The sequence below is a fragment of the Balaenoptera ricei genome, chromosome 7, assembly GCF_028023285.1.
Source record: "Balaenoptera ricei isolate mBalRic1 chromosome 7, mBalRic1.hap2, whole genome shotgun sequence".
Lineage (NCBI taxonomy): Eukaryota > Metazoa > Chordata > Mammalia > Artiodactyla > Balaenopteridae > Balaenoptera > Balaenoptera ricei.
The window spans coordinates 69,893,100-69,921,048 of NC_082645.1; the positions used below are offsets into that span (position 1 = coordinate 69,893,100).

The following is a 27,949-nucleotide window of genomic DNA, read 5'->3' on the forward strand; positions in this document are numbered from 1 at the left end:
GCTGAGTGTGAGCAATGTGAAGGACTCAGTCAAATTCTGGGTACAAAGTCTGGTTACACTTGCTGGAGGAGAGTAGGACCTGAGAGGGAGAACTGTCTCAAAGAGCTGTTCCCTACCTCATGCCCCAACTCTTCAGTCTTCCTCTGCCCCCATCATCTCCGCTCAGCAGTGCAGCATCCTGTCCACAACTCGCTTCCCCATCGCCAGCTCCTCCACTCCCCAAATATCCACTGTGACACTCCTTACCCCAGAGTTTTCAGAGGCGACAAAACTCCTGTGAGCTCTTGTACTTATTTATTGCAGTTTATTGCAAAGTAGAATTAGAGCTAGGGACCAGGTTTTGGGTGCCTGAAAATGTAGCAAGTGCAGGCATTGAAGAAAGCGAGGAGCTTTGGGGGAATGTCCCCCCACATTTAGTTTTCTCTTTTGCCATTTATCTGTAGATTTATTTTAGATCTTTTAGCTAACAGAGAAAAATATGGTACAATATAGTGGGTAATACCATTTCATTTATATGAATTCACCATTAAAATGAGACTTCCCTAGAATCAAGTCAACTCTCCCCTACTCAACACTGACAGAGCTCTTACCCAGACATGAGCAGGAACCATCAAAGATCTAAAGCTGAACATCCCATGAGTTCAGCTCTCAAAAAAATCTACAGGCATTTGTTTTGCACACAGTAGGCCTCTGTAAATATTTTTGGAATGACCTCATTAGTAGTTCTCAATATTTTGTCAGACTCTGTAGTTATAGCATGTGTAACACATTCTGATTGTAATTTCTCATCATATGCAGTGGTTCTCATTGGGTGGAGGAGGGTGCACATCTCCAAAGGGAAATGTCAGAATCTTAAGGCATGTGTAATTGGAATCATATTCTAAATCTCCCCCAATCCCACTCCTATACCAACACTGATTTTGGTACACCCCTTTTGAATACATTTTTCTCTTCCCATTCTGGGACTTGCAAGGCAGAACATAAGTATTCCAACTGCAGTACGAATAAGATGGCTATGCATATTATGTAAGTGATAGGCTTCTTGGAGAAAGCATTTTAATGAAGTTTTGGAAGATAGGTAGGATTTTAGTAAGCAAAGTGCAGGAGGGGGTGCAAAAAGTGCATTCCATGAGGAGGACAGAACAAGGATAAAGGTAGAGAGAAAGTCCACTGACTTTTCCAGGAGAAGGCAAATGTTCCAGGGTAGGGACATGTGACCCAAGACAGATATTTTAAGGGACAGCATCATCAAGGTACGTACTTCTGTTTTCTGAGTACAGCTTGCCAGGGTGAAGCTGGGTCAGACCCTAATCTGTACTTGGCTTGTCTTGACCATGAGCTGATCAAGTTTCCTGCTCTCCCTTTCATGTCCTCTGCATTCATTTAAATGCACAGAAGTGTTCTATTTTTGACCTACTTCTGTGAACTGGAGATAAGCCATGCAGAACTTTTAAAAAATAAAGTAGTCCCGATGATGTTAATATGCTGACAGGGTTGAAAACTATTGAGTAATACCTTTACAATAAATGAGCGAGTGAATGAATGAAAAACACACAAGCACGTACTCATTGTGTGAATTGTCACTTAAGCTCTTCTAGGGTTAAGCGACTTTGGTGGATGCCACCTCTTAGAACTTTATAACTCTGATCTTCCAAATGTTCCATTCCATCAAATGCATATTTCTGCTCTACTGCACTAATAATATAATGTAGATTGCTAGCTGAGGAGATTAAATTAGAAATAGGAACAATACAATAAATATATAATAGAATATATAATTTAATTTACTAATAATTTAAAATATGATTTAAAAATTAGTATCAAGATCTCATTTAAACTGTTAAATTACATTTTTGAACCATAATTAGAAAATGAGTGAGCTCTAGTTTTTATCTCTGAAAGGCTTTGCTTCTCTGTTTTATTACTTGTCTCTTCTGAAATATAAAAGTATGCAAATATTTTCTCAAAAATATGCTTAAGATTCACAGTCCTGGGAGTTTAGGGGTTGTAACATAAAATGCATTATGTTTGGGGACTTCCCTGGTGGCACAGTGGTTAAGAGTCCACCTGCCAATACAGGGGACATGGGTTCGATCCCTGGTGCAGGAAGATCCGACATGCCACGGAGCAGCTGGGCCCGTGTGCCACAATTACTGAGCCTGTGCTCTAGAGCCTGTCAGCCACAACTACTGAGCCCATGCGCCAGGACTACTGAAGCCCGCATGCCTGGAGCCCGTGCTCCGCAACGGGAGAAGCCACGCAATGAGAAGGCAGCTCATGGCAACGAAGAGTGGCCCCTGCTTGCTGCAACTAGAGAGAGCCTGCGTGCAGCAACAAAAGAGCCAACACAGCCAAAAAAATAAAAATAAATAAATAAATAAATGCATTATGTTTTATTAAAAGATAATGGAAAGGAGTAACTGAAATATTTTGTGAACAAATATTTATAAACATAACCTTTTAAAGTAATTCAATACAAAGTAACATGGCATGTTTTGTTCTTTTCAAAAAATCTATTTTTATTTTCTCTAAGCAACAGACATAAGAGTGAGGTGCACTATTAGGGACTAATAGGGATTGCTGCCAAATAAAGCAAAAAAAGTCTAGCAAAGCTCTAGGAGATAAAGAGTGCAGAGTGATACAGGTCTGTGGGAGTGAAAGTACTGCTGTGTAACTGGTTTGGGTGTGATGCTTGGGCTAAAAATTTATTCTTCCCGAGCAGTTTATCATCTATCAGCTCTAAAGATGATTTACTGAGGAAGCCTCTCTAAGTGTCCTAAAGGTTTTGGGAATAGAGTCTGAAGCCCCTCAGCCTTGTTTCCTGATGACGCCCAAGGACACAGATCCAGGTTTCCCCCAGAGAAGCAAAGGAGGAAGAGAAGGGTGGCATTCAGATGGGATTACTCCTGATGGCTCCAGTGGTAACTCTCTCACACAGTGTTGAAACCGAAAGGAAGAATCAGCCCGATTTAAATAGTGGAACTTTCAAAACGGACAGGACAATCTGTGGGAGTCAGTGTGTGTGTGTGTGTGTGTGTGTGTGTGTGACAACAGTTTCTTGCATTTGTCCCTAAAGTTCCCTAAGTTAAACATTGAGTGAAAATGAGAATAAATTGGCTGTTTGTTATAGCACTCAATTTTTAAAAGAGGCCTTTAGGATCCTGTAAGTATTTTCTTGGAAAAAAATAGTTTAACTGAATTCAAGTTCCTAAACATGTCTTAAGATTGCCCTGGACCTTGGTAGAAAACAGAGAAGGTCATCTCATTTTTTTTTTATTTTTTGTTTTTAAAACAGATTTCTCTATGATCAAAAATGTCAGTTTCCCTCTGAAACATTTTTAAAAATATTAACCACGCTGAAAAACCTCAAAGAACTTAAAGTTATTTTAATTTGTATTACATGATTCAGTTAGTTTTAAATCATTCACATTAAAAGAAAAATGAACTTCCAATCTTTTTTTTTCTTGCAAAGTAGTGAAAAACACTTGATAAATGTTAATTGAGTAATATTGTTTTAAATAAAGGCAATTTAACAATCACACTTTATTTTTAATTTCTCTTCTGAAACAACTGCAAAAGCTGTTTGTCTTGTTGAGCTGATGCTGTGAACTGTTACCTTATCTGGTTTTGTTCCCACTGGTCACCATGGTCCATGCCCATTCAGACAAGTAGACATAGATATTACTAGTGAAGTACCCAGAAACAATGCATACACTCTTAGTCTTCAGATTCATAAGCCACACCCATCAATGGAACAAAGTTTCTTGGAAAATATTTAGTCAAGTTCTGTACTTCCCCTTTCATACCTCCAGAAGATATCTAGGTTTCTCATTTCCTGGATATGGACTGAGGTTTTTACCAAGAGTAGCAAGAAGGATAAGGGTAGCCTTCAGAATGGAGGTGGCAAAGGTCTGACTCATTGTTCCAGTGGCAATTTTTTCCATTCCTATGGAACCAGAGGAAGATGGGAGAGAGAGAAGAGAGTTGGAAGATACAAGAGAGCTAGAAACTTACAGCCTCTGAGACAGGACCCTGGCTTTAGCCAGACCTGTCACATTTTAGGTTATTTCTAAGTGGGAAAGTATGAAAGATTTTAGAGATAAATTCAGGGATCTAGGAGTAGAGGAGACCTTGTCTCCTCAGAATTCCCATATCTGGAATTCTGAAAGGTGGCAGCAAGGTAGGTGCTCTCAGGTACAAGGACTAGAGTAGAGGTGGCTATATGGAAGGTCAGGGTAATGAGCCTGAGAGAACCCTGCAGTCTTCAGTCCTATGTAAGGAAGAACAGCCTGTTCTCAGGCCCTGAGAAGCATCAAGAGGAAAGAAGAATGAGAGAGAGTAAGCAGGCTGGGGAGAGCAAAGTTTTGACAGCCTATAATGGTAGAAACAAGGGGTCCCGTGTCAGAAGCAGGAGCTGATAATAGCCAGAAGCAGATGAGAGGGTATAGGTCTGGGAAGATGAGAGGGAGAGTGTCCAGAAGTCAAACAAGGACTGGTACTTATCCCAAATGCATAACACCTCATTAGTCCCTGGGGACTTTGATGTTTTCTAAAGAAGAAGGAAAAGGAGGTTAAAAAATCCTAATTTTTCCTCCCCAGTATCCTAAATTGACCAGGCTTACTCTGATTCAGTTAAAACATTTGACTGATAAGCTTATGCTTTCTACAAACATGTAACAAAGGGGACTTCAGCTGCAAACTATGTTTGGTCGCAGAAAAATAATGGAAGTTACATTATCTGTGCACCTGATTTGTGGCCTAAGAAATAGTATAGTTATACACTATTTGAAAAACTTAAATACTTAATAGTTTTTAAAAATCTACACAGTATTTGGATACATTTTCTTCTGTCTCATGTTTTCTGTCAGGATCCAAGAAAAAAATCTCTGCTGAAATAGACAACAGCTATTTGGGTCATCATGGATAATTCTCAAAAAACATGGCATTGAGTGGAAAGCTAAACATAAATGAATATATATATGACATGATTCCATTTTCACCAAGTTTTAAAATAAGCAAAACTAAGCTATATATTGTTTAAGGTTATACAAAGGTATAATTATCACAAAATTCAGGGTAGTGATTAGATCATGGAAGGAAGAGAAGGAAAGAAATGATTAGAGAAGGACGTATAGAACTACTAAGGCATGGCACAATATTCTATTTCTTGGCCTAGATGGTAGGTTTCCTCCCTCCCTCCCTTTCTCTTTTGTTCCTTCTTCCTTTCCTCTGTTCCTCCCTCTTTCCCTCTCTCCCTCTCTCCCCCTCTGTCTCTCCTATTTTTTTTTCAACATATAATTGTTTGAATTTCGAATTCGTGACAGTCACTGTTCTAGGAGCTTGGAATACATCAGTGATCAAAACAAACATCCTTGTTCTCATGAACCTTATTTTTAATGGGGTAAGAGAGACAATAAAAATTAAGGCTAATAAGGCAATTATTTATAGACTAGAGAGTGTTGTGTTATGGGGAAATAGTTGGTGGCGGTCATCGGGGGCAAGGGAGGAACATGGGTGGAATTTGAAAATTTTTTCCAGGGGAGGAGTCATTCATTGACAAGGTGACAGCTGAAGCTGACTTGAAAGCAGAGACGGAGGCAGCTATGTTGTATTTGGGGGAGGGGCGTTTCTAACAATGATGCTGGTACAAAGCTCTTAAAGCAGAAAGGTATCTGACATGTTGTAAGACAGGAAACAAAAGAACAGTGTGGAGGTCAGTGTGTCTGGAGTAAGGCAAGCAGGTGAGGAGAAGAGAAATGCAAATTGACTCAGCAAGATAAGGGAGGTGAGGGTGGATCTCAGAAAGCTTTATGGGCAGCAGTATGTTGCACCAAGATCCAACTGTTACATTTCAGAAATTTTACAAACTATTTGTTAAAACTACTTCTTAAAAGTAAAATTATATAAACTTACAATTAAATAAACTGTATTCAAAACAAAGGTGATAAGTACTCAGAACTCATCATTGCCTAATTATTTTGATACATTTTACTATTATCTATGTTGCGAGGTTATTTCTACCATATCTGTGTACTGCAAATATATAACATGCACCTTTTCCCAGCTCCATGTTTAGAGAAATTATATGGATAGCTTGAAACTGGCCATGGTGGGAATATTCACACCATGGATATCATCGAACTTTCCGAATCAGGGCTCAAATTATTGTTTTATTGCTGTCTAAAATGGTGGAGATAATGATAAAAATAGAGATTGAATTTAAAACTGTGTCATGGCTATAGCTGCTACATTATAAATAGCACAAAAATTGAGGGAATTTTCTTCCAGTATTCAAATGCCATTATCCAATTAAATGACCAAGAAATCATTTGCATCTTTGATGAACAAGTGAAGTTGATATATGCCTTCTATGTTTTCTAAGTTCTGACATATATTTCTGTACTTTCATCCTACTCCTTGATAGAAATGAAAATATCAGTCTGAATGACACCCATTTGTCTGTTGCAACCATAAGTCGACAATGGACACAAGAGTTTGTCAAAAATCAGTGAAAGCATTCTGTGATAATCAATTAGCTGTATAGAATTTATAATAGACTATTGTATATTTTATTATTACTTATAAATTATGTACTACACATTCTTTATATTAATAAACCTGTATAATAATAATAAACCTGTATATATAGGTACATATATATACATATATATGTGTGTGTATATATACATACTTTTTTTGAGCTAGTTGCTAAACTTTGCCAGCATACTACTGCTTGTAGGCCACTATAATTGATTGTCTATTATAAGAATGTATACTTTATTATTTACTTATAAATAGTGCATATATATTTTTATGTATTCCTTTTCAGTATGCTATATTTCACAGTTAAAAAAACCGTAAAAAACTAAATAACTTTAAAAATCCTATGTAAACACTAAGGAAATTGAATCAGCAGATAAAAATTATCCCACAAATAAAACACTAGGCTTAATGATTTTTAAAGGTAGTTCTACCAATTTCACATAAGCTCAAGAATTTTAAAACTCCAACTCATTTTATGAGGCTAGTATAACCTCAATACTAAGATTAGACAAGGTCAGTATGAGAAAGAAAAATAACAGCTAATCTCACCCACAAATATAAATTTTATAATGCCAGCCAAAGTAATACATACACTTTTACAAAGTTAATATGTAACAATTAAGTTGGGTTTATCCAAGGAATGCAAGATAGTTCAACATTAGAAAATCTATTAATATAATTCACTGTATGAACCAATTAAAAAGAAAAATCATGTGAATTATTTTAAAAAGCTACAGAAAAGACATTTGTTAAAACTGAACATTTTATTTTAAATTTATTTTCTTAATATTGATGGGAATGTAATTAACTTCATAAAGAGCAGATCAAAGAAAGTAAGAAATATCACACTTATGCTGAGACATTAAGCATCTTCCCTTTAAATTCAGAGACAAGCTGAATGCCATTATCACTTCCATTTCAGATCATTCTGGATAAATTTGCTAGTGCAGTTGACTCAAGAAAAACAATTATAAAAGATTCACATTTGGGAAAGAAAAAAACTCATTATTTACAGAAGATAAGTATTCAAAGGCAAATTGTATTTCTATACACCTGCAAGAAATACTCATTCACAAAATCAATAAAAAATATTAAATACTGATGGAAAATCCAACAAAATATATTCAGAAATTTAAAGTATAGTTTTGTTGGGCTTCCCTGGTGGCGCAGTGGTTGAGAATCTGCCTGCCAATGCAGGGTACACGGGTTCGAGCCCTGGTCTGGGAAGATCCCACATGCCGCGGAGCAGCTAGGCCTGTGAGCCACAACTACTGAGCCTGCGTGTCTGGAGCCTGTGCTCCGCAACAAGAGAGGCCGCGATAGTGAGAGGCCTGCGCACCGCGATGAAGAGTGGCCCCTGCTCGCCGCAACTAGAGAAAGCCCTCGCACAGAAACGAAGACCCAACACAGCCAAAAATAAGTGAATAAATAAATTAATTTAAAAAAAATATATATAGTTTTGTTAATTATAAATATTAAGTGATTACATAATATATTATATGCTTAGTATGGTGCCTAACATCTAATATCACTAAAATATTTTCCATCATCATTACTATTGTTATTATTATCAAAGAAAAATGAGCTTTCTGAGAAACATGAAAGAAGACATGGTAATGATAAGATATATATGAATAGGATGACTCAATACCATAAAGATGACAATTCTCCCCAAACTGATATCAAAGAAATTCTAATCAAAATCCTATTTTTTTCCTTCTTTTTTGGTGGAACAGATAAGCTACTAAGCCAAAAGCAGGTCTCAAAATGCTCAAATGAATAATATTATATTGAACATATTCTATGACTCTCGAGCAATTATGTAGGAAGTAAGTCACAAAAAGAAACTAGAAAACACTGCTATGTTTGAGATTTTTAATACATATTCTAAAATGTCAAGCTTGCCTTAAGCTAGCTCTAGGTTTCCTTCTGGTTCTAAACAGCTGTGATTTGTGCACAGTGCAACTCCGGTAGCTTCTCAGTTCCCACGTTGCTTCCTTTTCTCACTTCTTAATCATCCTTGAGCCTAGTATTTTGGGGTTTGAATCAATATCAAATAAATCAGAAAATTACTCAGTACAGTTAAGAAACAGTGCATTCCATTCCAGACTGACCACCCAGATTTCATTCTGGGACATAACTAGTTTTCTCAAGTACACATTCTCTTTGAGAAGATGGAAAAGAAAACAGATCTGGGATTGATTTATGGTTTTTGTTCCAATCTAGGTGGATTTGGTGGACCTGGGTCAATTTGGAATTCTTGTGTCTAAAGAGGAACCAGTCTCTCAGGTGACTTACAAAAGCAACTCTTCTGCTTCAAGGGAGAACAGATATTCGTGTTTGCCATTCGGGTACTGTTCTAAACAAAACCTAATCTACTCCATCTCAGCTTCAGACCCAGGTGTTGCTCATGACGCAGGATGGCAGGCCACCAGTGAAAATGAGTTACTTTTATATGGCACTCTAAAATGTATACATTTCTTTCCTGTATAGGACTTCCTTGGTTGTTAATTGGGGGCATCTCTCACCCACTGGCCATCAGTATAGGCAAATGTACTCTTTTATTTTTTCTCATTTCCTTGGTGCCTTGTTCTCAAAGCTGCATCACAGACATTCAAAACTCTGGAGCATAAATGCAGATAGGTCAGAATTTTGGGGAATGTCTGCTCCTTCATTAGGACAAATAGGATTTTCCCGATAATAACATGTACTGAGGGTAAGAAAAGTTATGTGATTTGCCTGAGACTCCATAGGTAGAAATAGAAAAGTGACTTTCCTCACCATTTCCCTCCACCTGCCTCACTAGAGGACAGTCACACACCCTCGTAAAATCTCCTGTTTGCTCTTAAGTAGTACAGAAAAACATAGAGACTGGGCAGAGACTTAAGATGCTGAGGAAAGCTGAATAGATAATGAAGGCATTTTCCTCACTCTAAATGGATAAATTTAACCAAAAACAGTTTGGGTTGGAGGAAAGAATTTTTTCCTTTTTGTGTTTGCCATTCACGGGCTTTACTTTTTGAAAACACACTGTATCAAAAAGGAATGCATTTACATACAACATTCTTAAACAGATTGTTCTCAGATCCTTAATAGAAGGCTTACTGAATGAAATGACTCTTTAAAAAAGTGTTTTGTTTTATTGATGACCTAGGAGCTACATACCTTGGGGCCTAAGCATCCATACCTTCTACTGCTCTAGGATTAGTGGGATGTTTTTGAGACAACTATGAAATATAGTTTCAGAGCTGGCATGATGATGACCAAACATCTGGGATTCTGCTCAGAACCTTGATGTTTAATTAAGCATCATATAATCTGCTTATTTTCATCTCAATGCAATAAGGAAAACTTCATCTTCAGTATATTTAAGACCAGAGGTGATGGCAATGGGAAATTACAATGGCAGTATCTGATACACACTGATTTTAAAATAGATGACTATTCTAGTTGATGTGCTTTCACAGCAGATCACATTTAAAAATCTTTTATTATGAAATATTCTATTCATAAAAAATGGATTATATTTACATATATAAAGCATATATGTTAGGTATAACCATAACCACCAAATGAACATGTATGTCTAGAACCCAACCAAAGAAGTAAAATATTACTAACTCCTAAATAAATTCTCCATCCTTTCCCTAGAACCATTCTGAATATTTTCCCCTATCATTCTTTAGTTTTATCATGTGTGTACTCTAAAACCTATTATTCAGTTTTTAGTTTTTTTAAACTTTCTATAAATGGTATCTTGCTATATTACAGCAGCTTGCATATTTTGCTTAATATTATTTGTGTCTTTCATCTCTGTTGATATTCACAGTGAAGGTTTATTTTTCTTAACAGCTGTATGCTGGTTCATAACATGAATCACAGCTTATGAATTCATTTTACTGTTGTTTGCAGGTTTTTTGCACTCATGAACAATGTTGCAATGAATGTTTTGTTCATGTCTTCTGATGCACATGAGCAAAAGTCTCTCTAAGGTAAAAATATAGAAGTGAGATTTTGGGAAATATGGCACGTGCATCTTCAGCTTTGCTAGAGAATGCCAGTGTTCTGCAAAATGACTATAGAAATTTACACATACACAATTAATGTGTAAGAAAACTGAAAACTCTGGCATCGTTCTTGACTCTTCTCTAGATTTCATATCTCACTTCTAATCTACTAACAAATTCTATCAGTTCTACTTTCAAAATATGTCCAGAATCCAATCTCTCTTTGTTATCCCTTCCTACTCATGCTTACTTGGATCATGTATCCAGAATTTTGACACTCTCCCTCCACCACTACCACCTGATCTGAGCCCGCATCTTTGTTCTGGGTTATTAACAACAGCCTCTTCCTTGCCTCCTTTTTTTTTTTTTTTCTTCCATTTTTGCCTACGAAACATAATATTTTCCATTCTGTAGCCAGAGTAATCCCTTTAAAATTTCATTTCATTTCATTTTCATTTTTCTTCTTCAAAATCATACATAAGGTTTTCCTATCTCTCTTGGACCCAAACCAATGATGTGACATCATGTTACCCATCTAACACATTGCCTACATTATTCCCACTTGCCCAATTTCCCTGTTTCACTTGCCTCCTGTTATTTCTTGCACGTCAGCCAAGCTCCACATCCCAGATATTGTGCTAGTCATTTCCTCTTTCTGAAAACTTATTCCCCCACCTCTTATGCCAGACCTCCCCATAAGTCTTTCTAACCTCCTTCATGTATTTATTTACATTATCACTTTCTCAGTAAAGCCTTTCCTAGCCACCTTATTTAAAACTTCAATCCTGCTCCTAACTCCCATTCTTTCATGAAGGTAGGTATTATTGTCTCTTTAGTTTTTTTACTGTATCCCAGAAGCATAGTAAATTATAATTACAATAATAAAAGCCAACTCAGGTAGTGGCTACTATTTTAGGTACTTGTAAGCAGATTACATAAATCAACTCGTTTAATTCTCCCAAAAACCGATGTGGAGAGAGAGGACTTCCTGTTAGAGTGATGTAAAGAGGCCGAGGGTTTCCTCTCCACAGAAAACAAGTATACAGTTGGAAAACATTAACAAAAACAACTATTCCATCACACCGGAAATCAATCAAGGCAACACAACACTCTGAGAAGCATTTATTCTTGAAAAATTTCTGGAGATTCAGGTAAGAACAAGAGGAACCTGTGACGTCCTTGCCTGGAGCTACTCCCAACCTCCTCCACCAACCCCAGCTTGAGTGGAAACCAGCTTTGCTCCCAGAGGAGGTAGACTCAGTTTGGGTTGGGACAAGAGGGAAACAAAACCCTGTTTTCTCCAACATAAAGTGGTGGATTTAGTTTAGAATAAATGGGGAAAACCCACAACTTTGCAAGCCTGAGATTGTGGTCCAAGTTTGGGGTAATTGGTAGACCAGCAGGATTTAACAGAAAAATCCTAGCAATCAAAGAGCCCTGGAAGGGCTGAGATAGCTCTCCACTGATTACCTGAGGAACATCTCTGACTGGCTGAGGAAGCACCTTGAGAGGGTCTTCCTGCACTAGTTTGATTTTTCAAAACAGTGTTAAAAAGCAGTCTCATATTCTTGAATTTCAAGAAGATGTTTTAAATGTTAATTATTAAATATAAAGTCTGTATGTCTAAAACTTCTAAAAAATATCTGTTACAAAATTTTCTAAGGTTTTTGTGTTATTTGGTGGAAAGGTAAAACTGTTGGTTAACCTCTTTGTTATTTACTATTGATTATACATTTAAAATCTTCTAATTAATTATGAGAATAATAGGAATAGATCTAGTGCAAATGTTTCAAACCATAAAGGAAATAAATTGGGATAGAATAAAAACTTAAGCAGTAAAAATGAAGGCAAGAAAAGTGGGGAAAAAAAATAGTAGATTAGGACTATCCCTCTGAATTTAAAAAATAGACGGACATTGAATTTTCTTGAATGCTCTTTCTGCATCTTTTGAGATGCATTTTTCACCTTTTATCATTAATATGGTGAATTGCAGTAATAGAATTTTTAAATGTAAGACCAAATTTGCACTTCTGGCATAAACCCGATGTGGTAATAAATTCAGTCTGCAAACCCATGACTTCAGTAGAGAGGTAAACAGGTGCCCTCAGGAGAGATTCTGGCTCCAAAGTTTCCTTATTTCTCTGAATTTCTGTTTTAGCTTTATTTGGACAGGTCCTAAGGGTGTCAATTTCTTTTCAACAATATTTCATCTAGCATTGTTAGTTGTTTTTACCATATTTCTTTAAGTTTATCTAGATCACCATTGCATTGGAAATAGAAACCAAGTGTACAATTTTATAAATAATGAAAATTGGACATTATTTGCTTTATTCAAACTATGTGTACTCTACACAAGTACCCCTTGGAAATTATATTATCAAAATATTTTATAATTTTAATTTGCTTAAAGCCAGACTTCCTGTGCTCAAATCTTGGTTCTACATTTTCTAACTGCAGGACTGAGTTATTATTACTCAATTCCAGAAATGTAAGTTGAGAACTTTATGGAAATCTAAAATTTACCTCTGTGTGCAACACAACATTCAATAGAGCACAGTGCCAGAAAGTTTATTAGAAAGGGAGCAATTGTAGTCCTAATCCAATTTTGACACAGTGTTTTCTTTTATGACAAATAGGTTCCAGGTGATGGGTTGATATTTGGGGTTCACTGTTGTTCATTTTAGTTAAAACTTTCTTAGAGGAGAGTGTATCTTGGTCAATTGGATTCTTTGGATTCGTTGAAGATAAATATTTCAAGTCAATTTTTTCAAACTTTCTTGAAAGATATGGGACAGTAAAATAGGAGGGAGTGGGAAAAACTTTGGGGTAAAGAATCAGTTTTGACTCTAGTGCTTAGAAGCTGTGTGATCCTCAGTTTCCAAACGTATAAAATGGGCATAATACTTTCTACTTCACAAGGTTGTAGGAGAAAATAGGACAATACGTCTAAAATGCCTGATACATAGGAGGGGTTTCAGAAATCTTGTTTCCCTCCTCTCTTCCCTTCATTGCTGAAAATCTAATATATTCATTCATTTTCCTTTCTGAATGAATATATTCAAAGTGAAGTTTAAGTATTCATTCATTCTTTCATTCAAAACCACATTCAGTAAATAATTTTACAGCACCTGTAGTATGCCAGGGACATGCCAGCTCTGAGAAAATAATGACAATACAATAGATATTGTTCCTGTTTTCAAACAGCTTATGGTCTAGCGATTTATATCTTATAATGCTTCAGGGTCAATATCATGAGTATAATTTGTCCATATAGAGGGGAAATTCTAGTCACTTGAAATCTCCAGTTAGATGGGTTTGACAATGTTTTAGTATGGTCATCTGGGTCTTGTATTGTGTGATGTTTTTTACTGAGTGACAATAATGTATCATTACAAAGACCCTTCGTAAGGGCCAGGAATAGCTATATAATTGCAGGGCCCAGTGCCAAATAAAAATAAGGCACCTGGCTCCAAATTTTTTAAGAATTTCAAGATGATGATACTAGAGTATTTAATTATGCATAAGGCCATTCTGAGTGGGGGGTGGGGGAGGAACTGTGTGATCACACAGGTTATACATCCAGGAAGTGGTCCTTGTAATGGCTATATAGAGCCACAAATGTTTGGGAAATTCTATTTCCTTTCAACTAAGATCAGACTTAAGTGGCTGGGAGAACATGAGTTACAGACTCAGATGAAGGCATTAGATTGGTATTTTTAAAAGTTTTCTAACAGCAGAGGTGGAGAAATAATGCAGCCCCATCCAGGATTAACTAACTATTTAATTAAACAAATATTTACTGAGTGCCTGTGATATGCCCAGCACTGTACCAGGAGCTGAGGACACCCTGGGAAACACAGTAGACCACGACCCGGCTTTTGAGGATTGTACATTCCCATGTGGAAGACAGAGGATATGGAAAGGAATAAATCAACATCATTGATTATGGACTAGTGATACCACTTTGAAATGACTAAACTGGGTTTGAATAGGGGAAACCAGGACAGAGGACATTACTTTTAGTGGTCAAGGAGGGTCTCTTTGGTGGGCGGCCTAGCATGGGATTTTAGGGCACTGCATTTGCAGAGAAAGAATGAATTTCAGCTCCTTCACTTACTAGTTGTGGGATTTGAGGCCAGTCACATAACTGTCCTCTGCCTCAGTTTCCTTATCTGTAAAATGGGAATGATAACAGTAAGATCCGTGTGAGAATTAAAAAAGTTATTAAGTACTGCATTTTTCAAATTAGAAATAAAATACAGATTGCAGAGGGAGGAAGAGGAACACTCCAACCAAGGAATGAATCAGCCAGCCAAGAAGGAATCAGCCTTGCAAAAAGCTCCAAGAGGAGAATTCCTGGCTGAAGAAACAATCATTGCAAAGGCCCTGGGGTATTATAAGAACCTGCCAGAATGCCACTGTGCAGGGAGTATAATGCGTGAGAGAGACAGGGCTATGGGATGCAGCGTGAAAGGAGACAGGGGCCAGATGTGGAATTTGAAAGCTAATTTCCTGCATGAAGGATAATGACTGATACTAACTCACATGCCTTGGAAACCAAATAGACTAATTAATCTGAATAAAAAACATGTCAGAAATAGAGCTAGCTTCCCATTTGTTTTCTTTGGTAGCCGATTACAAACGATTCTCCCAACTCATGCATGAACCTGTCAGCCAAAGAAGTAACTCAGCAAAACTGAAAAAAACATATACTCAAATCTCTAACACTAAGTGTTGCATTCCTAATGCAACACAAAACTACTTGGAAAGCTTAACACACAGGATCAAAAGCACCTCTAGAAATGAACAGGACGTTACTGTGCCACATAAAGTCTTGTCGCTCTTTTATTGTCCCATCCTTCACATCCACTTCACTGCCACCCATGTCAATACTTCTGCAGCCCACATGGCACAAACAGAGCAGAATATCTTTTTATTTAACAGACAAACCAATTTTCTTATGAGTAGTCAAAGGGTAGCCAAATTCTAAACACCTCCAAGGGCTTGCATATTTTATAAAAGAAGAAATCTAGGGGGAAAAAAATCCAACATCTCAGAGGAGGAGTTAGGACAGAGAGAGATGGCAGTAAGCCGTCATAAACAACTGTACCTTGAGCAGCTAACTCTTTCCACCTCTCTTTGTTCTGCTGGATAATGTCCACCAGGTTGTTTTTGAAGCTCTTCAGGTCCACGCTTGCAAGGGAGTAGTCTGGGGAATAGGTTCCATCATTCACGGTGCCTTTCATATTTGATCGTCTAGAGGAATGAGCAAGATGTGATAACATACAGGTGCTTGAGCTAATAGTAACCACCAAAGAAAACAGGAAATACCAAGGGCAGGATATGGGATGAGGAAGCAAAGCCTGAAACACTTTACAAAACCAGCTACAGAAGCAGGAAGGCAGCTGCTCAGGCCCAGTTTTGAGCACCTGCCAGGGCCCACATGTATTATGGGGTGGGGGTGGGTGAGGCCTAATTAGAGCAGCAGAACCTTGAGATGAGCTGACTTAGTGGTGAGTCCACTGGCGAGCAGAACAGCGGCATCACCGTTCTGGAGCTAAAAGTGGGGTAATGGTCCCTGCCCTTCCATCACCATTTAATCCCTAGGATAACATGGATCTCTCTCAGGTAGAACATTCCCTCAGTTTCCTCATTAGGGCAACATTTAGGAAATGTTGGTATGTTATTTGGAAAAACTATGTGTTCAGATGGGCAAGAATTTAGCATAATTTTTCTGCAACTGGAAGTTTTAAATAACATCCCTTAACACATTTATCATCGAAAAAAATCTAGATTGAAATATTTTAAGTTACACGTTATACAGATCCACTGTATTCATGTCATCTAAAAGGCTAACTTTGATGTAGGCATCTTTCTAGACCTACAAGTGGGCTGTGATTGATTTGTTAGCAAGCCAACACAATGCCTGTCTCCCAACTGCCCACCACTACCAGACATGCTACTATATCCAGGACATAATTCATACATTTCAATGAAAATTAAAATAATATTTATTCTCCTGAGTATTGAATACAATTCTGTTATACTCCTTAGTACTTTGATATTTTTTGTAGTGGACATCAAGTTCCTAATTTCAAAGGCAGATGCAATATATTGCAGAGCCATTAGGTGGCAATACTACCTAATAATTCTTCTAAGAATTTCCTGCCTAATGTAAGGAATAATAAAGATAATCATAAGTAAAAGGGAAAAGAGGCAAAAAAGAAAACATCAAACCTGCTTGCTCCATAGGAAGGAGTTTTGGTTTTTGAGTCTTCCTCTATAAGAGGAATAATAATTTTCTCTGTTGAGTCCGTCAGAAGAGAAAATGTTGGCTCTACTATGAAATCAATGAAACCTACAAAAGCAAAAACATAAATAAATATATTCGTGTTACAATTTCCTGAATTCTAAAATTAGTAATAATGCAGAGATTCTGATGCTCCTGATAACAAGTTTCAACTACAACATTGGTTCAGCTTACCCCTTGCAACTATTTTTAATCCAATAACACAATCTTTAGAGAGAGTTTAACTGTTCTACAAAATCATCTCTCAAGCAGTGGAAGTGATACAATTTAAGCTTGCTAACTCAAGTGTATTGGGTTTCCTACTTAATATTCAGCCTCATCTTATTGTTAACAATAATTTCAGATCAAACCAGAGTCAATCTATTTTCCTCTGTTAATGAGAGGGATCACTCTTCTTTCTGAAAGGTCTTCACTTGTTTGTTGAATTTTATTATTGACTAACAAGAAATAATATGTAAGCTCCAAAGAAACTAAATAATTGAAGTTTTTTTCTCAAGCCACAGGAAGGCAACCACTTTTTTTTTCTCACACTGTATCAGTCAGAGCTTTCTGCCAGTGTGTTAATATTTCAAATTGCTGTTTATTATTCTCAGGATGTAAAGCTTTAAGTTCGCAGCGTGTGGGCGTATTCTGTTAAATCAGAACAGAGAACAGCATTAATCCCACCACTTTGAGATGACAGGATTGAATAAAGAATTTAACATTGAAATCAAACTAGAAAATGACACACACAGAGAATGGGGCACGGTCCTTTAGGGAGCATTTACTACCTGTGTTTAGGTGGAGGAGGAGACAAGCTCTGTGTACATTCAACACCCGAGGTCCCAGGAGAGGTGTGGTGCTGGAAATCAAGCGCTTGTTGCCTTAAACACAACTGGGAGCAATAGCCTACCATCTGAATATAAGAGAACACTGCGGGGATGCTTTTTAAATGATAGTGTCCTGGGAAATATCTATATTTAAAAAGTATCCTATCCATCAGAAACTTGGATAAAGTAATTCACATTTCAAGTAATTGTATTCACCATAGCATACATTAAGATGCATTTTTAATTCAAAAAATTTCAATAGTTATGTGTTTGAATTGATGACTTCAAGTTGAGTCAATGTTAATTGACCACCAGGGTGTTCTTTCACGTTTTGTCTATGGTTTTAAATGCCTGGGATCTAGAGACTATCAAATGAGTCACCTCTACTAACATGGCAGCAATTTATATTATAGCAATAAGCCTCAGACACTTCTATTCTTCTCAGCTTGCCCAAGGAGGTCCTTAACCTGACATATTCACAACTTCTAAACGATGAAAGTCACCTGTGTTATGGTAGCTAGGAAAACAGCTGTTGGAACATGGGTAGGAAGGGGAAAGGTGAGAGCAAGAAGCTTTCTGACAGCTGACCACCACTTTGTAGGAGGTGGTACCAGACCAACTAGAGAGGTAAGGCAGTCATCCTTATATTTATTGATCATATAGGTCAGTAATGAAGATGCTGGCCCAGGGAATAACTATTACAAATATATGAACCATGCAGCATAGCAATAATATGTTTTAATCATGGGCTGGACTTGAAGTCTCCAATATAAGCACAAATAAAAAGGATAAATATGGTTGGGAGCAATATCATTTTACAGATTTCCTGTTGGCTTCCCTATTCATATCATAAGAACTTTTTCCCAAAAGAATATGAGCTAGTATATTAAGAATATTATACAAACAGTGATAACAGATATATTAATATTTTCATTGGATTGTCCTAAATACAAAGGATTAAATTACAGAAAATAATCAGCAACAAAACAACAAGAAATGCTGTCTCTTGCAAAAGAAGAAAGTCCTCTATTTTGTAAAAGGATTACAAAGAGAATAACAATTATTTACTAATACTGCTTTATTGAGTTCATTTTGTGAGAATGTTTCAAAATTCTTCATTCACCACCGTATAGATCAGTCTAAAGATCAAATTTATCATGAATATGGAGTGAGGGTTTCATGGGTGAACAACATCGTGTATCCATTTGAAAACTGACAGGCACACACCCGCTCTCCACAACCACCAATCCTCAGTATTACCTATTTGGGACTGGGCCACCATCGTTGACTTCCGATCACAAAGTGGGGAAAATGGAAGCCCTAATTCAGCTTCTTTATCTCCCTGCGGAAAGGAAAGCCCATTAGTACAGACTTGGTGTGGAGAAACTAAAAGCAGCTTAGATAAAAAGGCTTAAAAAGCTGCATCTTTTATTTCTTAATTAGCATTGTGTATTTATCACAAAACAAAAAGCTGTTGTTCAAGTTCATATAATTTTACTCATATGGTCTCCTTTTGGGGATATGTTGCATATGGCACACATTGCAGAAGTAAAAAAACATGAACATTTTCAGCACCTAGAGACTCCACATTGGTATTACAACCCCTTGATTATAAAGAGACACCTTTGCTCTTTGGAATTTTCTAAAGTCACCATAAAATAGTCATCTCGGTGTGTTATTTGGCATTTAATTAACAATCCAACTCATGGATTTTTCTACTTCATTTTTCCATGCCAAATACATCAGCAGACCTTCAGTATCAAGAATTCATGATTGGATGGCTTTTTAAATTTAAAAGTGTATGAGCATTTTGAAACATCTTTTTACTTATTAACCAAGTTTTACTGAATCTCCTACAGCAAGTAATGAGGAATATCTTCAACATTCTTACATTCTGTGTGCATAAATTTTATTTTAATGTATTCTTCTCAGAGAAAATTGAAATGTCAATGATTTTTTATTATTTGATCTTATCAATTGTAGATTAATTGAGCACAAAGGTTAAAGAATTCCATTTTTGTTTGGGTTTAACATCATAATTAGATTTTCGTTTCCTGAAATAAAGGTGGCTGCTCTGGACAAAGCTTTATTATGATAAGGTTTATCAAACATTGGTTCTTTGCATTCAAGGAGATGTGCTCACAAAGAAAAAGGAGGTAGGATACTTCACTTGCCCCATTCACTTCAACTGCCCGGACATTTGAAAGAATGCTTTGGGCTCTATTTTCTCCTAATCTGTTGGTTGTATACCTTCATGGGGTACACTGGCCTTGCATAAGACCACAACTTAGAATATATGGTCTGGTTCTGAGATCAGGGGACAAAAGGGAGTGGCCTTTACTTTGTAGCAGAGCCCATATTACAAGGCAAACCTGTCTGAGAACTTCAGTTTCCTTTGCTTCCTCTAGCAGCTTTTCATCATGACCTTTACAACTTTATGTCAACATGTGGCTTTAAAGTTTTTATTGATGATGTTTTCTAGTGCATTTACGCTAAACTATGCCTCTGATTAGAAGGGACAGAAAGTTTGAAATGAGAATTGCTCGGAAAAATCTAGATACAGTCACCAAAGAAGTAGGCAAAGTAGCTACAAATAGGAATGTTTCACTATGTCATGACTTAAAGAAAATAGGGAAAGAATTTCTGTGACCTCTCCCAGAAAGCCTCACCATTCCCCAAGAGAATAACATCCATTCCATTTGGAATTAATATTTATACTTGACTTAAGGGACAGATTGGGGGGGGCAGAAATTATTGTGTCATTAGCCTTGGAGTCACAAGACACAGAGCTGAATCACTGCTGTTCAACGGGCTGTCTCTGTTACTTCAGACACATCACAGACTTTGCCGAAATGAATTCTCTGTTACCCAACTCGGTGATTCCGGTTGACTTGTTTTAAGAATAAGGATATAATAGTATCTACCTAATAGGGTTATCCTGAGGTTATCTAAGATAATTTATGTGAAGCCTAAGGACACTGCCTAATATATAGTCAACAGTCATTAAATGTTAGCTAATAAGAATCATAATTCATAATACTAGCTAAAACACAGAGCTGTGCAAATTAGAGGTATTTATGAAGTCTGATGCACATCTTGGATGGTATTAAACCACAAGGAAAAGGATTACTACTTAATTTACATGTAATGGAGAGGCATTGGCTTTTCCCCTTCTTTATTCTATATGGAATTGACATAAGAGGAATTCTACTTTTGAAACACTAATTTGTCGGCAGTGTGGGAGATGGCTTGGGGTAAGTTAAGGGTGAGCCTTGTGCTTCAAACCTGAATGAAAAGGAGACTTTGGGGCCACTAAAAGAAATAAGATGATCTGGATGAGGGCTTGATTTAAAGACTATTATGAATTTGATTTTAACATGTTGAGAATAAAGTGAAAGAATAATATTAATAGCTTGCTAAAATATACATGATATTACTATTATTAAAGTAGAAATAAGGCTACTCATAGACTTCATGGGAAATGTGATATTGGGGATTCCTTTTATTTTAAATTTAATTAATTTATTTTTTTATACAGCAGGTTCTTATTAGTCATCTATTTTATACATATTAGTGTATACATGTCAATCCCAATCTCCCATTTCATCCCCCCCACCCCACCCCGCGCATTCCCCCTTGGCATCCATATGTTTGTTCTCTACATCTATGTCTCATTTCTGCCTTGCAAAACAGTTCATCTGCACCATTTTTCTAGATTCCACATATATGCGTTAGTATATGATATTTGTTTTTCTCTTTCTGACTTACTTCACTCTGTATGACAGTCTCTAGGTCCATCCACGTCTCTACAAATGACCCAATATCATTCCTTTTTATGGCTGAGTAATATTCCATTGTATACATGTACCATATCTTCTTTATCCATTCATCTGTCTATGGGCATTTAGGTTGCTTCCATGACCTGGCTATTGTAAATAGTGCTGCAGTGAACATTGGGGTTCATGTGTCTTTTTGGATTATAGTTTTCTCTGGGTATATGCCCAGTAGTGGGATTGCTGTGTTATATGGCAACTCTATTTTTAGTTTTTTAAGGAATCTCTATACTGTTCTCCATAGTGGCTGTATCAATTGACATTCCAAACAGTGCAAGAGGGTTCCCTTTTCTCCACACTCTCTCCAGAATTTGTTGTTTGTACATTTTCTGATGATGCCCATTCTAACTGGTGTGAGGTGATACCTCACTGGAGTTTTGATTTGGATTTCTCGAATAATTATGATGCTGAGCAGCTTTTCATGTGCCTCTTGGCCATCTGTATGTCTTCTTTGGAGAAATGTCTGTTTAGGTCTTCTGCCCATTTTTGGATTGGGTTGTTTGTTTTTCTAATATTGAGCTCTATGAACTGTTTATATATTTTGGACATTAATCCTTTGTCCATTGATTCGGTTGCAAATATTTTCTCCCATTCTGAGAGTTGTCTTTTCGTCTTGTTTATGGTTTCCTTTGCTCTGCAAAAGCTTTTAAGTTTCATTAGGTCCCATTTGTTTATTTTTGTTTGTATTTCCATCACTCTAGGAGGTGGGTCAAAAAAAATCTTGTGTGATTTATGTCAGAGTGTTCTTCCTATGTTTTCCTCTAAGAGTTTTATAGTGTCCAGTCTTACATTTAGGTCTCTAAGCCATTTTGAGTTAATTTTTGTGTATGGTGTTAGGGAGTGTTCTAATTTCATTCTTTTACATGTAGCTGTTCACTTTTCCCAGCACCAGTTATTGAAGAGAGTCTTTTCTCCATTGTATATCCTTGCCTCCTTTGTCATAGATTAATTGACCATAGGTGCATGGGTTTATCTCTGGGCTCTCTATCCTGTTCCATTGATCTATATTTCTGTTTTTGTGCCAGTACCATGTTGTCTCGGTTACTGTAGCTTTGTAGAATAGTCTGAAGTCAGGGAGTCTGATTCCTACAGCTCCGTTTTTTTTTTTTTTCTCTCAAGATTGCTTTGGCTATTTGAGGTCTTTTGTGTTTCCATACATATTTTAAGAGATTTTTGTTCTAGTTCTGTAAAAAATGCCATTGGTAATTTGATAGGGATTGCATTGAATCTGTAGATTGCTTTGGGTAGTATAGTCATTTTCACAATATTGATTCTTCCAATCTAAGAACATGGTATATCTCTCCATCTGTTTGTGTCATCTTTGATTTCTTTCATCTGTGTCTTATAGTTTTCTGAGTACAAGTCTTTACCTCCTTAGGTAGGTTTATTCCTAGGTATTTTATTCTTTTTGTTGCAATGGTGAATGGGATTATTTCCTTAATTTATCTTTCTGATCTTTTGTTGTTAGTTTATAGGAATGCGAGAGATTTCTGTGCATTTTGTTTCCTGCAACTTTACCAAATTCATTGATTAGCTCTAGTAGTTTTCTGGTGGCATCTTTAGATTTCTGTATGTATAGTATCATGTCATCTGCAAAGAGTGACAGCTTTACTTCTTCTTTTCTGATTTGGATTCCTTTTCTTTTTCTTCTCTGATTGCCATGGCTAGGACTTCCAAAACTATGTTGAATAAGAGTGGTGAGAGGGGACATCCTTGTCTTGTTCCTGATCTAGAGGAAATGCTTTCAGTTTTTCACCATTGAGAATGCTGTTTGCTGTGGATTTGTTGTATATGACCTTTATTATGTTGAGGTAGGTTCCCTCTATGCCCACTTTCTGGAGAGTTTTTATCATAAATGGGTGTTGAATTATGTCAAAAGCTTTTTCTGTGTCTATTGAGATTGTCATATGGTTTTTATTCTTGAATTTGTTAATGTGGTGTATCACATTGATTGATTTGTGTATGCTGACGAATCCTTGCATCCCTGGGATAACTCCCACTTGATCATGGTGAATGATCCTTTTAATGCGTTGTTGGATTCTGTTTGCTAGTATTTGTTGAGGACTTTTGCATCTGTATTCATCAGTGATATTGGTCTGTAATTTTCTTTTTCTGTAGTACCTTTGTCTAGTTTTGGTATCAGGGTGATGGTGGCCTTGTAGAATGAGTTTGGGAGTGTTCCATCCTCTACAATTTTTTGGAAGAGTTTGAGAAGGATGGGTGTTAGCTCTTCTAAATATTTGATAGAATTCACCTGTGAAGCCATCTGGTCCTGGACTTTGTTTGTTGTAAGATTTTTAATCACAGTTTCAATTTCATTACTTGTGATTGGTCTGTTCATATTTTCTATTTCTTCCTGGTTCAGTCTTGGAAGCTTATACCTTTCTAAGAATTTGTCCATTTCTTCCAGGTTGTCCATTTTATTGGCACAGAGTTGCTTGTATTAGTCTCTTATGAGGCTGTGTATTTCTGAGGTGTCTGTTGTAACTTCTCCGTTTTCATTTCTAATTTTATTGATTTGAGTCTTCCTCTTTTTCTTGATGAGTCTGGCTAAAGGTTTATCAATTTTGCTTACCTTCGCAAAGAACCAGCTTTTAGTTTTATTGATCTTTGCTATTGTTTTCTTTGTATCTATTTCATTTATTTCTGCTCTGATCTTTATGATTTCTTCCCTTCTACTAACTTTGGGTTTTGTTTGTTGTTCTTTCTCTAGTTCCTTTAGGTGTAAGGTTAGATTGTTTGAGATTTTTTTTGTTTCTTGAGGTGAGATTGAATTGCTATAAACTTCCCTAGTAGAATTGCTTTTGCTACATCCCATAGGTTTTTGTTCGTCTTGTTTTCATTGTCATTTATCTCTAGGTATTTTTTGATTTCCTCTTTGATTTCTTCAGTGATCTCTTGGTTATTCAGTAAGGTATTGTTTAGCCTCCATGTGTTTGTGTTTTTTATGTTTTTTTCCCTGTAATTGATTTCTAATCTCATAGCGTTGTGGTCAGAAAAGATGCTTGATATGGTTTCAATTTTCTTAAACTTACCGAGGCTTGATTTGTGACCCAAGATGTGATCTATCCTGGAGAATGTTCCATGTGCACTCGAGAAGAAAGTGTAATCTGCTCTTTGCAGATGGAATGTCCTATAAATATCAATTAAATCTATCTGGTCTATTGTGTCATTTAAAGTTTGTGTTTCCTTATTAATTTTCTGTCTGGATGATCTGTCCATTGGTATAAGTGAGGTGTTAAAGTCTCCCACTATTATTGTGTTACTGTCGATTTCCTCTTTTATAGTTGTTAGCATTTGCATTATGTATTGAGGTGGTCCTATGTTGGGTGCGTATATATTTATAATTGTTATGTCTTCTTCTTGGATCGATCCCTTGATCATTATGCAGTGTCCTTCCTTGTCTCTTGTTACATTCTTTATTTTTAAAGTCTAATTTATCTGATATGAGTATTGCTACTCCAGCTTTCTTTTGATTTCCATTTGCATGGAATAACTTTTTCCATCCCTTCACTTTCAGTCTGTAGGTGTCTCTAGGTCTGAAGTGGGTCTCTTGTAGACAGTGTATATATGGGTCTTGTTTTTGTATCCATTCAGCAAGCCTGTGTCTTTTGGTTGGAGCATTTAATCCATTCACATTTAAGGTAATTATCGATATGTATGTTCCTATTACAATTTTCTTAATTGTTTTGGGTTTGTTTTTGTAGGTCCTTTTCTTCTTTTGTGGTTCCCACTTAGAGAAGTTCCTTTAACATTTGTTGTAGAGCTGGTTTGGTGGTGCTGAGTTCTCTTAGCTTTTGCTTCTCTGTAAAGCTTTTGATTTCTCCATCGAATATGAATGAGATCCTTGCCAGGTAGAGTAATCTTAGCTGTAGGTTCTTTCCTTTCATCACTTAAAATATGTCGTGCCACTCCCTTCTAGCTTATAGAATTTCTGCTGAGAAATCAGCTGTTAACCTTACGGGAGTTCCCTTGTATGTTATTTGTCGGTTTTCCCTTGTTGCTTTTCATAATTTTTCTTTATCTTTAATTTTTGTCAATTTGATTACTATGTGTCTCAGCATGTTTCTCTTTGGATTTATCCTGCCTGGGACTCTCTGCACTTTCTGGACTTGGGTGGCTATTTCCTTTCCCATGTTAGGGAAGCTTTTGACTACAATCTCTTCAAATATATTCTCTGGTTCTTTCTCTCTCTCTTCTCCTTCTGAGACCCCTATAATGCGAATGTTGGTGCATTTAACATTGTTCCAGAGGTCTCTTAGACTGTCTTCATTTCTTTTCATTCTCTTTTCTTTATTCTGTTCTGCAGCAGTGAATTCCGCCATTCTGTCTTCCAGGTCACTTATCCATTCTTCTGCCTCAGTTATTCTGCTATTGATTCCTTCTAGTATATTTTTCATTTCAGTTATTGTACTGTTCATCTCTGTTTGTTCTTTAATTCTTCCAGTTCTTTATTAAACATTTCTTTCATCTTCTCTATCTTTGCATCCATTCTTTTTCTGTGGTCCTGGATCATCTTCACTATCATTATTCTGAATTCTTTTTCTGGAAGGTTGCCTATCTCGCCTTCATTTAGTTGATTTTCTGGGGTTTTATCTTGTTCCTTCATCTTGTACATAGTCCTCTGCCTTTTCATTTTGTCTCTCTTTCTGTGAACGTGATTTTCGTTCCATAGGTTGCAGCATTGTAGTTCTTCTTGCTTTTGCTGTCTGCCCTCTGGTGGATGAGGCTATCTAAGGGGCTTGTATAAGCTTCCTGATGGCAGGGACTGGTGGCGGGTAGAGCTGGGTGTTGCTCTGGTGGGCAGAGCTCAGTAAAACTTTAATCCACTTGTTTGCTGTTGGGTGGGGCTGAGTTCCCTCCCTGTTCATTGTTTGGCCTGAGGCAACCCAGCACTGGAGCCTACAGGCTCTTTGGTGTGGCTAATGGTGGACTCTGGGAGGGCTCACACCAAGGAGTACTTCCCATAACTTCTGCTGTCAGTGTCTTTTCCCCCCAGTGAGCCACAATCGCCCCCCCCCCCTCTGCAGGAGACCCTGCAACACTAGCAGATAGGTCTGGTTCAGTCTCCTAAGGGATCACTGCTCCATCCCTCTGGGTCCTGATGTGCAAACTACTTTGTATGGGCCCTCCAAGAGTGGAGTCTCTGTTTCCCGAAGTCCTGTCGAAGTCCTGCAATCAAATCCCGCTAGCCTTCAAAGTCTGATTCTCTGGGAATTCCTCCTCCCATTGCCAGACCCCCAGGTTGGGAAGCCTGACGTGGGGCTCAGAACCTTCGCTCCAGTGGGTGGACTTCTGTGGTATAATTGTTCTCCAGTTTGTGAGTCACCTACCCAGCAGTTATGGGATTTGATTTTATTGTGATTGTGCCCCTCCTACCATCTCATTTTGGCTTTTCCTTTGTCTTTGGATGTGGGGTATCTTTTTTGGTGAGTTCCAGTGTCTTCCTGTTGATGATTGTTCAGCAGTTAGTTGTGATTCCGGTGCCCTCGAAAGAGGTAGTGAGCGCACATCCTTCTACTCTGCCATCTTGAACCACAATTTGTCTGAAGCAAAGTCCTGGAGTGACACCCCACTGTGTGCAGCAGATGGCAGGCAGGACACCAGGGCAAGACAGAGCAGCAGTCTTCAGTCAGGGATTCTTAATTGATGTATGCAAAGATGATCCATTGATTTTATTAGTTAAGGTGTTGGTGATATTTTAAAAGATGTAGTTTTATATCACTTAACTTCTTTGACCTGAAAATTATCATTTGGGCCTGAAAAAGGCATTGTGATGATTTACCTTCCATGAGCTAAATTTCATGGAATGCTGGATGGCAACATTTTTATATAGGACTTAGGCATATGACAGACATATGCAGGGTTGATCTTCCTACAGATGAAGTGGGAGATTCTATATTCTATTTGCTTCTTGTACTCCACAATTGATTTAGAATATTAAGTTTCCATTGCTAAGCACATTGAATGCTATAGTACAGTAATTATTTAACTTATTTATAAATATTTCAAAGTGTCATTTATTCTTTAGGGTGAATAAAGACCATGAGTGCAAGATTAGTAGGGGGCCCTGTAGCCAGACTATGAGGGAATCAGAAACCCAACAGGACAAGGGAGGTTCTCCTAAGGGAGGGGGAAAGATATGTAAAGGGAGAGTCAGGAAACCTGAATATAAGTTTGACAAACTTTACAATTTTCCTTACTCTCTCCCATTTACTTTTCATCAAGATGAAATCAGAGGTCAAAAGCAAGAGACATTGTGTACATCAACTAGTTTATATTTTTCTTGGAGGTTGTTCTTTCATTTGAGGGTGCTGCTCATAGGAGGTCAAAAATATACTTTTAAAAATCAATAACTTACTGAATACACATATGTTCTGGTGTATTGAATCGTACAAGTGGTTGGAGCAAAATTATAGGTTCCTAGGCCACTAAACTCAATTAATT

At 37.1% G+C, this 27,949-nt stretch overlaps 1 protein-coding gene across 3 annotated transcripts in view; it reads right to left on the reverse strand.

Moving 5' to 3' along the window:
• The window catches only part of PDE1A (phosphodiesterase 1A), a 266,843-nt gene that overhangs the window by 19,194 nt on the left and 219,700 nt on the right, over nt 1–27,949 (reverse strand). For all 3 annotated transcript variants that reach the window (XM_059928274.1, XM_059928273.1, XM_059928275.1), the window contains exons 11-13: nt 18,930–19,011; nt 16,788–16,908; nt 15,661–15,806 (exon numbers count right to left, since the gene is read on the reverse strand). In XM_059928274.1, the coding sequence (XP_059784257.1) occupies nt 15,661–15,806; nt 16,788–16,908; nt 18,930–19,011 (349 nt within the window). The remainder of the gene's footprint in view (nt 1–15,660; nt 15,807–16,787; nt 16,909–18,929; nt 19,012–27,949) is intronic.